The sequence below is a fragment of the Zootermopsis nevadensis genome, unplaced genomic scaffold (genome assembly GCF_977971745.1).
Source record: "Zootermopsis nevadensis isolate Lab colony 2312 unplaced genomic scaffold, Znev_1.0 Znev_ptg000058l, whole genome shotgun sequence".
Lineage (NCBI taxonomy): Eukaryota > Metazoa > Arthropoda > Insecta > Blattodea > Termopsidae > Zootermopsis > Zootermopsis nevadensis.
The window spans coordinates 841,802-859,159 of NW_028259189.1; the positions used below are offsets into that span (position 1 = coordinate 841,802).

General features: G+C 37.2%; 1 protein-coding gene and 1 long non-coding RNA gene across 4 annotated transcripts in view; both read left to right on the forward strand.

The window, feature by feature from the left end:
* The window catches only part of LOC147871358 (pancreatic triacylglycerol lipase-like), a 125,126-nt gene that overhangs the window by 86,347 nt on the left and 21,421 nt on the right, over nt 1–17,358 (forward strand). For all 3 annotated transcript variants that reach the window (XM_087339964.1, XM_087339965.1, XM_087339966.1), the window contains 5 exons: nt 3,901–4,055; nt 7,003–7,122; nt 8,264–8,410; nt 11,320–11,545; nt 13,068–13,312. In XM_087339964.1, coding sequence (XP_087196090.1) covers nt 3,901–4,055; nt 7,003–7,122; nt 8,264–8,410; nt 11,320–11,545; nt 13,068–13,312 — 893 coding nt within the window. The remainder of the gene's footprint in view (nt 1–3,900; nt 4,056–7,002; nt 7,123–8,263; nt 8,411–11,319; nt 11,546–13,067; nt 13,313–17,358) is intronic.
* Nucleotides 1,489–3,859, forward strand: LOC110833936 (uncharacterized). Its single transcript, XR_015532452.1, has 2 exons — nt 1,489–1,643; nt 2,111–3,859. It is a non-coding gene; the product is annotated as an uncharacterized LOC110833936 (long non-coding RNA).

Genomic DNA, 17,358 nt, shown 5'->3' on the forward strand with positions numbered 1-17,358 from the left:
GTTTCATACGAAGTTGTTTTTGTAACTCAACACTTAAGAGGGCTTGCCATATCTCAGGTAAAATATCGCTGGTTTCTCACCGTGGAGGTCCTGGTTCGACTCCCAGTGCTGTCCATTTTGGATTTCTGGAGGGCAAAGTGGCACTGAGACATACAAAGTCCCACCCCATCGTAAGAATACAAAAGTTTATCGATCACAAACATGGCGAATGCGCGAATCTTTGAGGTTATACTCGACAGATTTACCGTAGACAGTCTGTAATAGTCCAGAACATAATTAAATGCACCTTACTAAGTTCTTTAATATACAGGTCTTCCAAATAGACGTATGTACACATTCTGAGAGTGAAATAAAGACATTTTAATAAAGTAATCATTAAATACGTTAGCATTAATATTTAGTGACTAGGTTATCATCGTAAACACAACAGGCGGAGATCAATAACATGCTTATTGTACCGTATTATAACGTCTTTTTGAAATACTCTGTATTAGTAATCGAATGCAATAATAGAACAATATGGCCAGAGTGGAATTATTGACATACATTGTATTTTCTGGGAGTAGTGGACATGTGTAATTATTTCACCAGGACATAACTGACATTTTTAATTTTTTTTTTTTGGTTCAATTGTCCCATTAGTCTCCACAGAATATTAACTACGCACTTGAAACTTGCAGAAAATCATGTTTGAATTACACAAAATAAGTAATATTTTGAAATCCCTGCATAAATATGAAAATTATGGCTCTTCGATGAAAATGCCTAATTCGATCAAAAATAACCTTGGATTATAAATCGGTCACAGAGCAGGTTTCCAAATTCAACTATTTACGTTGCAACGTTACGTACTACTACGACGAAGATTTAAATAATAAAAAAATAAATTTCAAAGCATATGTGAGGTAATCTCAAGAAAGTTAAAAACAAAAACTAGAAAAGACAAATTTAAAATTTTATAACATCATGGCGGTCCCAGTGCCTTCTTATGTCAGCGAAACATGGACGCTGAACAAAGGAGACTGGAATATAATTCCCCACGAACTGTCAAACGTTGCACTAGGACAAAAAAGTATATAAAAAAAGAAACAAATTTGTCCCACTAAACGCCATGTAGGTGCTCGTGGGGAACGCAGGTATAGCTCCAACTCATTCTTGACCTCGGCACTAGATGGGGTAAATGGTCAGCATTCTGGTATGGAATACACATTTTAAATATTCTTGTTTTATGCCCTGATTATCGTACCTTTTATACACCATCAGCCCAAGATAGCAAACTCCCATAGCACAAACTACCATTCATAATGTAGACATCATGAAGACTTGACATGACCAGTATCAATACACACATCCAACATCGCGGTTTGTAATACACTGCACATTTTCTACTCTGTTTTGATTTTGTCCGCTAGAGCCATCTAGTAGGTCTTTGATTAATTCGGCGATGAACCTTCGGGTTCGGTAAGCCATCTAGTTAGTTAGTTAGAGCCATCTAGTAGAAAATCAGGAGAGACAAGTGTGAAAAATGGCCGCTGAATTTTTCTTCTAAGGTTCGTTTACGTTCTGTATATCTCCGAAGGAAGTTGTACTATGGGTTTTTATCACCTCGGTCGGGTTTGAACACGCGAACCTTGGGTCCAGTGGTAAGCACATTAACCACTAGTCCACAGAGGGCAACGTGCAACATCCATACATTCCTGCGTTTATCAAAAAGAATACATATTAAGACTACAGCTTTCTGGATGCAAAAGCATATAACATAACCTCAAATAATAAAATCACAGAATACATTAAAAATGCATCTGCTCCAATAAGGTGTGGACATAAAGTTTTATGTAAAACAAATACATTTCTAGTATTTAAAATATGTATGCGTATATATGCTTTATAGTGTCTGTATTTTTATTCTTTCATCTAATACTCGACCAATGTGTAGGACTCACAATTATTTTAACCAACTTAAATGGAGTGAACAATTTTCATAATATTAGCTTTAACAATTAACTCCAAGTAACAACCTGTAATTTTTAATGTGTAATTCTCAACTTAATTGTAATTTTTTTAATACATAATTACATTCAGTGGCAAGTCACATTTAACTCTGCTTCAGAATAATAAATGTATCTACAAGAACCTGAAGATGATCCTAAGTGATTGAAACATGTTGCCCAGAGATGGGTGGCTTCTGCGTTGTTGTGCCGTGCAGTCTGATAGAAGTTTGCCAACGTTTTAGAGGTCCTTGCTGAGGCAAACTACACAGTGCTATAACCCAGAAGACAGTCATCTTCGGAGTCACCGATGTGAAAACCTCATATCCCAGAATTTAATTCTACATTGTTTTAATATAATTATATTGTGTGTGACAGAATCTTTGTTCCTTTATGTGTTATAACACCACAGTAGGATGAAAAAATGGATATCAGAATTTTCATTGACCTTTGTTTGAATCTATGCCACAATATTCAGACACCAATGCAAATAGATTTGCAGTTTAAACAAGGGTTTTTCTGTGATACTGATATTAAGTGAAAGATATTGTGGACAATTATATCTGATGGTTATATTTTTATATGAAACATATTTCATTGCTTTCTAGCACCTGTTTTAATTTACTAATGATCACAAATTCTGTGCTCCTTTTGGTATGTGACATAACCTACTTTCATACCAATAAGAAGCTTCTGATATATTCAAAGGAGCTCAGTGGTAATGTGAGTTCACTTTCACTGACGGTATGCTGCATTTCTACATGATGAGGTCCCCTGCGCATGACGCAGTAAAAGCTGTGTCCAAATCTTGCTTCTCTCTAATCAGAAAGCCTTTGTTACTTTTTAGTCTTGTTATTGGTGTGATGTAATATGTTCCACCCTTAGTTCTCCCCTAATTTATTGTCTGCAGAGTGAAGGTTGTTCCCTTCTATAAAAAACTTATGCTCTATTTATAACTACAATGAAGCAAAATCATTATTTAGATTCTGATGGTTCCTCAGCTGGTAAAGAAATTCTCTGCATTTTATGAAAATCTAAAGCTCATTAACATGCTTACAAAATGCTGATGCCAGTCCTTATCCTGAACAATCTGATTCCAGCTCACATCCCCTGTATTGTTTACTTAAGATCCATTTTAATATTATCATCCCATTTACACTCGGATTTTCTGAGTCGTCTCTTTGGGCATTCCGACAGCATTTTGTATTGTTTTCTTATCATAAAGAATGCTACATGCCTTGCCCATCTTACTTTATTTTATAATTCTATTAATATTTGTAGAAGAGTACAAATTATGAATCTCCTCATTTTGAAATTGTCTCCATTCTCCTGTCACATCATGCCTCGTAGTTCTCAGGACCCCGTCCGTAATCACCTCAGTCTGTGTCTTTCTATATTTCCCACTTTGAACTCGATGTAAGATATTCGTGGGAAAATATATCCTACTTATATAATGTTAATACCCACATTTGAAAATATTAAAATTATCTCTCATAGTTTAAGTGTATGGTCCAATGGAAAAGAACATAAGAAATTTCATATCGAAAACATTCGTGTATATATAATAGCTGAAATCTGCCTGTCTGCCTCGCCCTGTTTCTCTCAAACAGCATATAATAAATAAATGGTTAATACAGAAAAATATATCTTTTATTGGACCACGTGTAGGAAAATTATTGACCTCTAACCTCTTTCAAGAGTTAGGCAAAACTTTTCCAAATCCTTTGTCAAATATATATAAAGTACCTTGTTTTTCCCAAATGGTGCATTGTAGAAGAAATATATATAATATCAAAGTGAGCATTGTTGGTGTTTAAAATAAAATTGCATGTAACGAGAGAGAAATAAAGATTTTATGCCTGACCTACAGATTGCGCATTTCGAGCCTCTTATGTTCTTGGTAACTTTGCAGTTGAGAATGAGACCCGGTGTTATGAAGAGCTGGGATGTCTAAATGTCACAAGGGAGTGGTACCACTTAATATATCGCCCATTTAATGTGTTCCCTCTGCCAAGAGAAGTCATTGATGCAAGATTTGTACTCTACACAAGGAGAAATCCCACAGAAGTAAGTAATATGCCATTTAAAATTTCATAGATTTAGGTTTAAATTTAATATGCTCATTAAGAATTTCAACATTCCTTTCCAATATTTGTATCACACTAATTGTAAATTATATAACCAAATAATTGTTTATATTTCATAAGGAATGGGCCTTTAACATCAGCCAGCTTATTAATAAAGTCAGGCTGTACCAAAGTTCTGCGTTCTCTTCAGAACTTATTCCCACACATGCTCTACCTGAGAAATATCTGCCACTAATGGGGGATTGCCGGTCACAGTGGCCGCACGGTCTGAGGCGTGAGTCTTGTGCACTTGGACACTGTGACTGTGGGCTCGAATCCCTCTCAAGGCATGGGAGTTTATCCAAATCTTTTTATGTTAGAGGCCTTGCGATGGGCTGGTCACTTGTCCAAGTCTTACTACCAAATGTCTAATAGATCAAGAAACCTCCTAAAAAGGAGGCACCTATTCTCCACGAGGAGAAAAAAGGATATAAAAATGGGGGATTACTGTTTATCCAGTTCAAATGCCTCTTTCTGCTATATTTCTGGTTAACAGAAGGATTTTGTGCATACAAGTTTGCCTACTGTAATACAAATCTTTGAACTTTACTGTACCAATTTAGTACAGTGTCCCATTACAGAGGCTGTATCTTATTAAGCAGTAAAGATATGTAACAGAATTTTACATATAAATAAACTTATCTCAAAGAGATTTTGTTAGTGAGTTGGCACTGTGCTCGATCACACAGCACTGTTCTTTTGGCACTTACATGATAAGCGTCTTTAGTGCAACGGAGACTCCGCAGCTGAAAGAACAGTGGCTGAAGAAGTGTGTTGTTCTTGAAAACACATGATATTCCTTTTCATGCAATCTGAAGGAGTCTGTGAGATAATGCATCTTAAATTGTACATGACAACTGTGCATAATGTTCTACCCAAATGACTATGTTTGTAAAACTGCAGCTCCTCTAACAAATTAAGAAAGAAAAAATTATATGCTTTTATGTTACTATCCCTGTTCTGGATCAACTAGCAAAGAGTACAGGTAGTCTGAAAGGAGTTGCAGTGTCAGCCCGCAAGTTTCCGACTCCCTTGAGTCCCAGCAGTCAGCTCCTTTAATATCATAGGAGGGGTACGCTGTTTTCGGAAGAGTACACCAGAGATGCACATGACCAACGCAGCCTTGTATCCAAAACTGCAGTTCCTTTATTGTTAAAATTTTTCAAATGAAGATAAAGAGAGATGAAGCCACTTTACACAACTCTGGTGTGGTGAAAAGGCACAGCTGACATAAGTGGGAACTGAGAATCCCAGGGAAATTATCTGTCATGTCCATAAATCTGCAAAAGGCAATGTCCAGTGTGACTTGCTCCATAAATGCTGAATCCTAACTGGCATGCTCGAGAGCTACGTCTTCCTGCAGTTGGAATTGAAATTTGTCAACATGACAGTGCTCCTTCACATTACAGAAATGTCATTTGTAATGCACTCAACACAAGGTTGCCTGGTCCCTGCGGATGGGAAGAGAAGGCCCGATCCCTTGGCTGCCAAGGTACCATGATTTGATGCTTCTCAGTTTCTTCCTGTGGGTTTATGTTGAGAGCATAATTTGCTGGACAGGTGAACATAAACACACATGAAGCAAACACTGGTCACATGAGTCAGCTGTCTTCTGGGCTGTTGCTCCCTTTAAGTGCTATTCACTCCTCAGAGCAGAACTGGCAGTCAGGAAATCAATAACGTAAAGAAGTACCCACTCAAAAATACAGTTCAAGTGTTTTGATCTCATTAGAAGAGTGATTGGTGGTTATTCTCATGAATGGCCGTAAACATTTTGCTACTTCTCTGATGCGATTTCTGCCTCATTTTGAAATTGATTTTCTGCTCATCACTACTTGTGCTCCGTAAGTGTTTATGTCCACTCCATAGACATTTTAAATACAGTATGATATAGGAACAAATAAGATAAATAATAATAATAATAATAATTTATTTACATTCCATGGGTCCATAAGACAGTCAGATGACAATAGGATGTGGAAAAAGTCATAATAATAATGCAATACATATTATAAAGTAAAATTTGTACCATTATATAAATTTCACATAATACAAAACAAAGTATTCACCTAGAGAAATGATAAGCTACAAATAGATCTACCCATTACACACAAGAAAAATTTATTACTTATTTGTAAACATAAATTCATTGACAGAGTAAAAGGAGTCTGTAATTAAGTATCTTTTTAATGCTACCTTAAATTTCTTCTTCTTATTTACAAGATTTGTGTGATTTGATGGTAGACTGTTGAAAATTTTGATCTCTGCATAATACGCACTCTTCTGAAAGCACGAGAGGTTGGCAATTGGTCTATGAAGCTGATTTTTATTCCTTGTGTTGGCACTGTGTACAGCAGAATTAGTTTTAAAGAGTTCTTGGTTATTTACAGTAAAGTTCATTAACGAGAATATGTATTCACAAGATACTAATGGCACATTCATTAGTTGTAAAGGTTTGTACGGCGTCTCAGGAAACGTAAAAGTCAAACATTTGCATTTGCAAGATGTGGTGAGAAAAGTAGCCTAAATATGAAGCTTATTTTAATTTGTTATAATCCTTTTGAAATGCACTTCTGATTATTCAGGTTTTAAAAGTAATTAAGAATCGGGGCAGAGGATTTTTCCTCTAGCCGCTGCGTCCAGACCGGCTCTGAGGTCAACCCAGCCTCTTGTCCAATGGGTACCGGGGTCCTTTCCCGGGGGTAAAGCACGGCCAGGGCGTGATGCTGACCACTTACCCCCATCTGGTGCCGAGGCCAAGATAGAGTGGGAGCTATACCTCTGCTCCCCCCAAGTGCCTGCATAGGCATGTAGCAGGACGCTTTACTTTACTTATTTATTAATTATTTTATTTTATTTTAACAAAATTAATGTTGTTTTAATGACAGGGTCAAGTATTAAGGGTGCAGAATGACCAGACGATCTGCAAATCTAACTTTGATCCCAAGAAAGAAACCAAAATCTTAATCCATGGATTTATTGACACACCACTCAGCAATTGGGTGAAGGTAAATATGTAGTTAGATATACCGTACCATAGTATCTGTTCCTTAAAAGACATTAATTTTTAAGGTAAGTTCCTAATATATCCCGAAGACTTGTTGGAATGATGCTCGAAGTTGATTAATATTTATGCTTTTTTATACTCTGACAACTCAGAATTGTCATATTAGAGTCTATGTTGGAGGGCCACACACTTCTCTTTTGAACAAGAAATGTAGATTTTAAAGTAACCTAACCTTTACCATATTAATTAGACAATAGATTTACTGGCATTACTACCAGGCCATGATATTAATTGAACTGTTAATAAAATAGCGACTCCTACTTGTGCAATGGACGCCTAAAATGGGAAGAAAAGCGTACAGTGCTAATATGTTACCAAACTCAAAAGAATCCTGTTGATGAAAGACTCTCAGGTTGCAAGCCTCATCAGGTGGCTGATTGATGATAAGATATGGTTTATTATCCACTCAGCCACCTGACGCGGCTTGTAATCAGAGAGTCTTTTCATCAACTTCAGTCGCCGTGAAAGCTTCACTTTATAAATCCTGTTTATGTTCTCGGTTGTGACACCATGTGGACTCATAGGTAGATATCAAAACATTGGTATCTGCCTGTGAGTTAACACAGCATTACAACTTGGAAGAACAATATTGACAAATCTAGAAAAAAAATCTCTAGCCCCCAGAAGAGCTACATATGAATCAGTGACAAATATCCATGAAGGGACTTTGTCAAATAATTCAGATAGCATTTCCTTCTCAATAGGAAATGTAATGTTTTTTGGTTTTGAGTCAGAATCATTACTTTGTAGCTAATTCAGTTACAAGGATGGAGATTACAGTCTTGTTAAATGAACCACAAATAAAATAAATAAACCCACTGAATCAGATGATAATGTGGGATCCGAGGTTCTCATGGCAGTGAGTACGAAGATGGCCGTCTTCTGGGTTGTAGCGCCGTATAGCCTGGTAGAAGTTTACCAATGTTTCAGAGGTTGTTCAGACATCTAATTACACTGATATTTGTAAACTTCTACCAGACTAAATTGTGCTACAACCCAGAAGACAGCCGTGTCCAGATGATAATATGTATGAACTGCTTGGTCCCTGCATTGTATAAGACTATAGTTCTTTTGCTTTGCAGGAGATGCGTAAGGAACTTATTAAACACGCAGACTGGAACATTGTGGTAGTAGACTGGGCTGGTGGTTCCTTGCCCTTGTACACTCAGGCGACAGCAAACACGAGACTTGTTGGTCTTGAACTAGCGTACTTCATCAACTATCTACAGGTAATGCAGATATGTTTTAGTAGGCAAGTTGGGAAGATCTGCTGTTGCTATACAGAATAAACCAGATTTATTTAACATTATTAATACCAGAGGAATACTGGAAACTTTCATTCAGTTTAGAATGTATAGTCACTTTACAAAAGTAAAGAAACATGACAAGGCATATTATTGCATATCCAAGCCCATCTTATAAAAATGCAGATACCACATTACAGGCAGAAATTATATTTTCTTGTGTTTTGTTAAATATTTACTACATTTAATTTTATCGATCTTAATGAGCCCCATTTTATGTGATAAATTTTTTGTGTGGTGCTTTTAAGAAAAAAAGAGTGAGGTTTTACATGAATTTCACAAAAAGTACGTTATATATAAGACCAACACAAACCACAATTAAACAACCAAATTTCACAGAACTTATTTAATAATTCTGAAGACAGAATATGTAAATGGTTGGGCATAACTTTCCTTTTTTTTCCAAATAATACGTGGTAAACAGATCGACAATACATAAATTTAAAAAGATTGTGATTATACGTGACAGCTCAAATGAGAGATACAATCGTCTGCCTATAATTGTATGTCTTTTAGCCATAAACATTTTAACAGGGGTGTGGCATCTACGAGGTTGAGTCAGAAAGTTTATGCAGTTATTTACATAATTTTACCCAAAATTCTTCTGGCGATGTTAACTCCATTTGTCAATGAAATTACTGGGCATCATCAGTGTGGGTTCTATCTTAATAGATTTACAATTGATCAAATTTTCTTCATTTATCAAACACTAGGAAAAATTGGAGTACAATGTGACAGTACGTCAATTATTTATAGACTTCAGGAAAGCCTATGACTCAGTTAAAGAAGAAGCTTTTTAAAACATTTTGCTTGATTTTTATGTACCTAAGAAGCTAGTTTAATTAAACCTATAACAATATTCGTGTAGGTAAACATTTGTCCAGTACATTTCCTATTAACGATGACCTGAAACAGGTAGATGCTCTATTGTTGCTACTTTTTAATTTTGCCTTAGAATATGCCATCAGGAAAGTCCAAGAAAATCAGGGCGGCTTGGACACATCGGCTGTTGATCTGTGCTGATAATATTAATCTGTTGGGCGATAATATATATAATATGAAAGCAAGCACAGAAACTTACTTAAAGGCTAGTAGGAATGTTGGTCTAGAAATAAATGCAGAAAACACAAAGTATATGATAATGTCTCAACAACATAATTCAGGACAGAACCAGAATATTTTATTTATTTAGTGTTCTGTCTGACGACAGGTCCATATGAACAGGATCCTTCCATCCTTTTCTCGGACTGGGACCTGTTCATATACGTTCTTGGCAGATGATCCAGAAGTGGTTTGCCATTGCCTTCTTCTGTGTGTGAATGGAGTAATTGTTGGGATGCCACGGAGGAAAACTCCGTGTTGCCTAGACCACGGCCTTGCCCAACACAAGTTATAAATTCGGGCACCGCCGGGAATCGAACCCGAGACCCCAGGATTACAAGGCCAGCCTTCTAACCGCTAGACCACCTCATCTTATTATTATTTAGTGTTCTGTCTGACGACAGGTCCATATGAACAGGATCCTTCCATCCTTTTCTCGGACTGGGACCTGTTCATATACGTTCTTGGCAGATGATCCAGAAGTGGTTTGCCATTGCCTTCTTCTGTGTGTGAATGGAGTAACTGTTGGGATGCCATGGAGGAAAACTCCGTGTTGCCTAGACCACGGCCTTGCCCAACACAAATTATAAATTCGGGCACCGCCGGGAATCGAACCCGAGACCCCAGGATTACAAGGCCAGCGTTCTAACCGCTAGACCACCGTGGCCCAACCAGAATATAAGGACAGTTAATAAATTGTTTGAAAATGTGACAAAATTCAAATACTTGGGGATGGCATTAACAAGTCAGAATGACATTCATGACAAAATCAAGAGCAGAATAAATTTAGGGAATGCTTGCTCTCATTCAGTCCAAAATCTTTGTTCTCCTGCCTCATATGAAAAAAATAAAGGTTAAAATATACAGAAGTGTAATTTTTCCATTTGTGTTGTATCGGTGCAAAACTTGGTCTCTCACTTTGAGGGAGGAACATAGATTGAGGGTCCTTGAGAACAGAGTGTTGAGGAGGATATTTGGACCTAAGAGGGAGGAGGACAGATAAAGGAGAAAATTGCATAATGATGAGCTTCACAGCCCATACTCCTCACCTGATATTGTTACGATGATTAAATCAAGGAGGGTGAGGTGGGTGGGACATGTGGCATGCTTGGGTAGGGGAAGGGGTGTTTACAGGTTATTCGTTGGGAGACCTAAAGGAAGGAGACCGCTGGGAAGACCTAAGTGTAGGTGGGAAGATAGCATTAAGATGGACCTTAGGGAGATAGGAATCAGTGGACGGAACTGGATCCAGCTAGCTCGGGATAGAGTCCGGTGGTAGGTTTTTGTGAACACGATTACGAAACTTTGGGTTCCATAAAGAAATTGGGCTTTTCTTTTACAAGCCAAATAACAATCAACTTTTAAAAGAATACCCTGCACCATGGGGTGAGTGAGTTGTACATGCTCATTGTCACTGTATTATTTAATAAAAAATTAATAGCAGAAATTTTCTGATTCACCCTCAAACAAGGATGCTGTTAAAAAAGCATGCCGCACTTCACTCATGTTTGGAGTCGGTAGATTTTGAATTAGAAAAGGTGGTTGGGCATATATTGTACATTACTCTTCAAAGTCTAGTTGAAAGTAACTGATTATAAGTTTAGTTAAAATGAGTTGTGTCTCTCGTTATGGTTTGAATTGATACACAGGTGAATATTCATACAAATGCAATATGTTTAGCTGTCATTTCATTGATCTTTAGATTGAAACTAATTCTCAGACTCTGGCTGTAGGCAAACTTTGGTCTGGACCCAGCAGATGTACATATGATAGGTCACAGCCTTGGAGCCCATACAGCAGGTTACGCGGGTGAGCGCATAGCAGGCCTGGGACGCATAACAGGACTGGACCCTGCAGAACCATATTTCCAAGGAATGCCGTCATTTGTACGTCTGGACCCCACAGATGCAAAACTTGTTGATGTTATTCACACTGATGGAAAGTCAATTTTCCTTCTAGGTGAGTAATGGATATTGAAATAATTTTTTTGTTTATTTTATTATTCTATTTCTTTGTCAAGTTGGTTACAATATTAGACAAGCAGCTCCTATCTTGGTACCATTCTTCTATTGCACTTAGCTTTCAAACTACAGAAATTATCTTCACATGGAATCAAACCCAGGACAGCTTCCCGTGGCTGTTGACTTTGTTCCTGTAATCTCCTCATTGAAAAAAACAACTTTGGACTTGGTGCCATTCTTGCATTTTGATGAAAGACACCATATCCAGTGCCAGTGTTTCGAGAGCCATCTCTGCTCTCATCCTCAGGGCAGCTGCATAAGACACCGAGCATCTTTCATCAACTTCAGTCGCTGCGAAAGCTTCACTTTATACCTTCTTCCATTTTGTTTCATTTTATAACTCGGGACACCTCTGGATTTTCGACTATTGTAAAAATCTCTTTCTGGGCTCGAGGAATAGGCATGCCAAGTTTGGTGTAAATTGGTTTGTCCATTCTTGAGCTATAAGCAAACATATACTTCCACAATTTCAATTTTATATATAATGTATACATTTAGAGGTGTGTTTGTGTATGTAGGTACGTATTTTGGTGTCAGACTTTGATATTTACTGCTGAGTGATTTCAGTATCACAAAGTTGAGGAACCGAATGTTAAGACCGAATTGTTGGCATTCCTGCTTCACATTCAGGAGGACCCAGATCGAAATCTCAGTCTGGAGACTGTCCATACTGGATGACATTTCTTGTGATTTTCCTCAGTCCTTGTAGCAATTTCCAGAATAGTACCTTAAACTAGTCCATGTTCACTGCCTTCCATATCCATTCCAATTCATTATTCATTAATCATCCAGTGTTCTATATCCTGAGCTACTGATAGCTTTGCTAAATAAACCATAAATAAATAAATAAATAACTGAAAATTTGTGTAAAGGCTTTGATGATGAAAATACATACAAAAGGATTACTTCCAGAATTTTAATTATCAACAAAAGTAATTTATTTATTGTATTACACTTATGTTAACTACTATATGTGCTGCTCACTTAGTAATAAAAATGGCTGTCTTCTGGGTTGTTGCACTCTGTAGTCTGGTAAATGTTTACCTACATCATCAGGGCAATGAGACTCATCGCCCTGATGATGCATGCAGCAACGACCTCTGAAACGTCGGTAAACTTCCACGGAGCAACAATCAAGATGACAGCCATCATCAGACTCACCGCCATGAAAACCTCAAATCCTACATAATAAAAATAAAACTAGTACTTCAATCATCAACTCTGAGGAACATGCAGAGATGTGTTTATATGTACAGGTGAGGAAGAATATACGGTTATTTTCAACATTTCATTAACCTCGAGACAATTAAGCATTTTAAAAACCAAAAAAAATGCCCTTGGGAGAGGTGATCAGTGTAAGTCTTCATTGTTTCACGGATAAGTGTCTTATATTGTCAGCTTTGTGACTGTTATCAAGATGTTTATTCCAGTTTTGTTGTCGATTCGTAATCATATGACAGGTTATGGAATGCGGCAGCCATGCGGCCACGTTGACTTCTATCCAAATAATGGCAAGGAACAACCTGGTTGCGACTTGACTGAAACTCCGTTGCCACTCACGTTGATACGTGATGGCATCGAGGAGGCTAGTAGAGTACTCGTCGCTTGTAATCACATCCGAGCCATCAAACTCTTCATCGACTCCATCAACTCAAAGTGCCCTTACGTGGCTCATCGTTGTGACTCTTATCAGCACTTTCTGCAGGCAAGTAATTTATACATATTATGACAGTGAAAATAGTAAGTCCAAATCATACACATTTACAGTTAATGAATATTAATTTTATTAGGATTGTATACAATTCTTGACACTTGATAGTCAATACAGTAGATTTGAGTTAATTGGGCCATCGGTTAATCGGGGCAGCCGTTTATTTGGGGCAAATCTTAAAGAAGAAACCTTTTTAACTTTTTACGTGAAACTTCGCATAATTGGGACATTCACTTAATTTGGCCAAAGTGTTATAGTCCCGATGTGTCCCAATTAACTGGAATCCACTGTAGTTAAAAATTTTCAATGACCTAAGAAATCAAAATGTGATAAATATATCAGTTTTAATAACAATTTCTTAATGCTCCATTAACTTCTATTTTTGGCCTGTGGTTAGAAATCAAAGACGTGTTTTAATGAGATGTTAACCCTCTGTTCTCATTTTTTTAATTCACAATGTCCTGACACTATTGGACCATTTAATTTTAATGTCCAGCCTTGCATTGTATTTTAGTATAAGTGTTACAGACGCTACTGATTTTAACATATTATGTTATGGTAAAGGCAGGTGGCACTTAAAATGGCGTTCTTTTTGACATTTCAGCTTTTTTCCTAATATTATTAGCTTTCATTATATGGCAGAAGGCAATTTAAACCCCAATACAATGGAGCTATTGGTTGGGCTTAACTCCAAGTTTAGTGGTTTGCTAGTGCAAAGCGTGGCCAGCTGCATTGCACGAAAGACATGATATGTGACTGATAAACGTTACAAGAGCACGGATTTTCATTTTTAAGATTGCAGTGACACAAGTTTTTATTGAAGTATTCAACCCATCTATGTTTTTTGCTAATTGACTCTCACAGCTAAAATAATCCCTACAGTACAATTTTCATACTCAAAATAGCTACCATTTTATTTGTTTCTTGATGGTTTAATTTGTTATGGTAATTTGAGTTGCAAATATTTATAAAAATTAGTAATTTAACATGTCTAAAAATTAATTTTAAGTATTAAATGTCTGAAAGTGGAAACTTTAGAGAGACCATTACCATGTAGTCGCTGTAAGGTGATTCAAAATTCAGATGTGGCCTTTGAAGGTTTCCAGCCCCTTGTCTGCTGTTATCAGTTACTAAAGCAGTATTGAAGTATTTAGAAAGTTTTGTGTAAGGCAACCCACAGTAGTGGATGATGAAGATATCACTATAGAGTATGGCAGAAAAAGAAAACCTTTATTACAGTTTGCTATCATATCAAAATTAAAAAGTAAGTCTGGGTTCTGTGAGTTGTATCTGCATTGTCTCACTAGCTTCACACAAAAAGAGTTCAATTATTATGTTAGTTAGTGACCTGTAACCGCTCGCTACTAGGTTTCCAGATAAAGTTATATAAAAGACATAGTACAATTTTATGTTCTTGAGAAACAGTTACACTCTTAGGTGTATTAGACCTAAAGTAAGCAAAATTGCTACTCTGCATACAGATCTTTTATACTTCTAGACCGTAATATACTTCATAAAGGCAAAAGAAACAGGCTTATTCCATACTGGAATACACAGGATATTCTCATGCATTCTTTGCAACTACATTTAGGGTTATTAAACTCGTCTTGTGTGAAATAAGTTTGTCCCACATTTTGAATATTCAAAAATAACTTAACAACCAAACCTAACGTAATGTGGCATAAATGCAAGTAATGTTCCCTAATCTGTCATAACATAAACTAACTTTACCCAATGGAACCCAATTTAGCCAAAATTTATTTAACCTGCCCTAACCTCAAGTAACCTAAAGTGGCCAAACAAAACCTAAATCAAGAAATTACCTAATAATGTCTAAGCTAACCTAACTTTCCTAACTGTATGTAAACAAACAAACTTGACATAACATAAATTAAACTACCCTCTTCTAACCTGATTTAATTTAACCTACAGTGACATAACCTGTCTTAATTTGCTAAACCTAACCCAAACTAACCTAGCCTTAAATAATCGTACCACATTGTCAGATTTTATTAATTGTATATTTTTCAATTTTCATGGTTTAAAATTTTTTGAATTTTCAACATTTTCGAAATGTATAAATACCCAACATTTTAAATTCTTCAGTTTTTCCGAAATTTTAAACTAAAGAATTAAAAATTTCACAATCCCCTTGTTCTAAATTCCAGCATAGAAACTTTATATTTAAACATCTGCCCTAATCAAAACTTCCTAAACTAAAATTAAACAAACATAACCCAACATAACATGTCTCAACTTAACCTAATGGACGTGACATAACCTAACTTAGCCGAAATTAGCATTTAATAACCTAACTTGTTTCAACAGAAACACTCTTAACATAAACAAACATTTTGACGATTACCACTTACGTGAATACAGAACACTCTTACCATAGCAACCACAGCAAACATTTAAAGGAATGCATAACAGCGGTCAGGAATGGTGACCATTGTAAATAGTAAAAATAAGTAAGTAATCCTGTCCGTTTGTATGCCAAGTAGGCACATGAATATAGCTCTTACTCATTCTGAACCTCGGCTCGATAGGGGTGAGTAGTCAGCGTCACACCCCAGCTGCACTTAACCTCCAAGAAAGGACTGTGGTACCCTTTGGGCAGGAGGCTGGGTGAACTTCAGAGTCAGTCTGGATGCAGAGGCTAGAAAAAACTTTGCCCCTGTTGGGGATCGAAACCCATTCCTGTCCATAATCAGTCACTGTACTGACAGCTACTCTGACTCTATGGTAACCACTGTAAAAGTAAAGTAAAGTTTGTCCCACTATACGCCATGTAGGCTTTTGGGGTGAGTGGAGGTATAGCTCCTCTCTTCCTTGACCTCGGCACTAGATGGGGGTGAGTGGTCAGCATCACGCCCCGGCCGGCTTTACCCCCGGGAAAGGACCCCGGTACCCATTGTAGAGGAGGCTGGGTGGGCCCCAGAGGCTAGAGGAAAAATTCTCTGCCCCCGTCGGGGATCGAACCCCGGTTGTCCAGCCCGTAGCTAGTCACTATACTGACTGAGCTATCCCGGCTCATATGGTAACCACTGTAAGCAAACAAATTCGAACTTTAGTAGTTCCAATTTTGGCCAACAGGCTGCAGCTTTGCAATATCTACCTTTCGAATTTCCTCATCTGTCACTTTCTTGTCATTGCTGATAGGATATTCAAAAGTATGTTATTTTGAGGTTGTGCAGAATGGCACAACCTTCACATGAAATTTCATCCCAATCTGTCCTGTGGTTCTCGAGTAGAATCATTTGAACTGATAGATGGACATACATGACCAGCCTGTGATGTGTTCTCCCTATGCACTTTGTGCAAAGAATGCATAACAACTTACAAGGTTACCTGGTTGATTTCAGCTCCAGTTTTGCAACATGGCAATGGACCTTCTGACTTCTTGGCCAAAGTATTAGGTATTGACACTCCATTGTTTTTTTGTAATATACAGATTTATTTTTCACATTCCTTGCTGTTGCTTTGTAAGTCTTGTAAAGGGAGGCAGCCTCACATTGACCACGAAAGCTCAGTCAGTAGCTTGTTTGCCTATGGTGCAGGCAACCCAGGTTCATTTCCTAGTTGGTATTCTTTTAATCACCGTGTTTATAATGGCTTCGGAGGCCATAAAATTTAATTTGTTTCTTTTAAGTTTTTGTATTAATTTATTTTCTTTCTTCTGTCACTGACATTCAAAAACAAGAGCAACATATTTGATTTCTCAGCATGAAATATTAAAAATAAACCAAAATTTAAAGTGTAGAAGATTTACACATTGTTAAAGTAGGATTTGAGTGATGACTCCTCATCTTGATATTGGAGGCAGCAAAGACCTCTGAAATGTTGGTAAACTTCTACCAGACTACACAGCGCAACAACCCAGAAGACAGAAATCTTCATACTCTGATGACGGAGGCAGTATGACCTCTGAAACGTTGGTTAACATCGACCAGACTACACAGCGCAACAACCCAGAAGACAGAAATCTTCATACTCTGATGACGGAGGCAGTATGACCTCTGAAACGTTGGTTAACATCG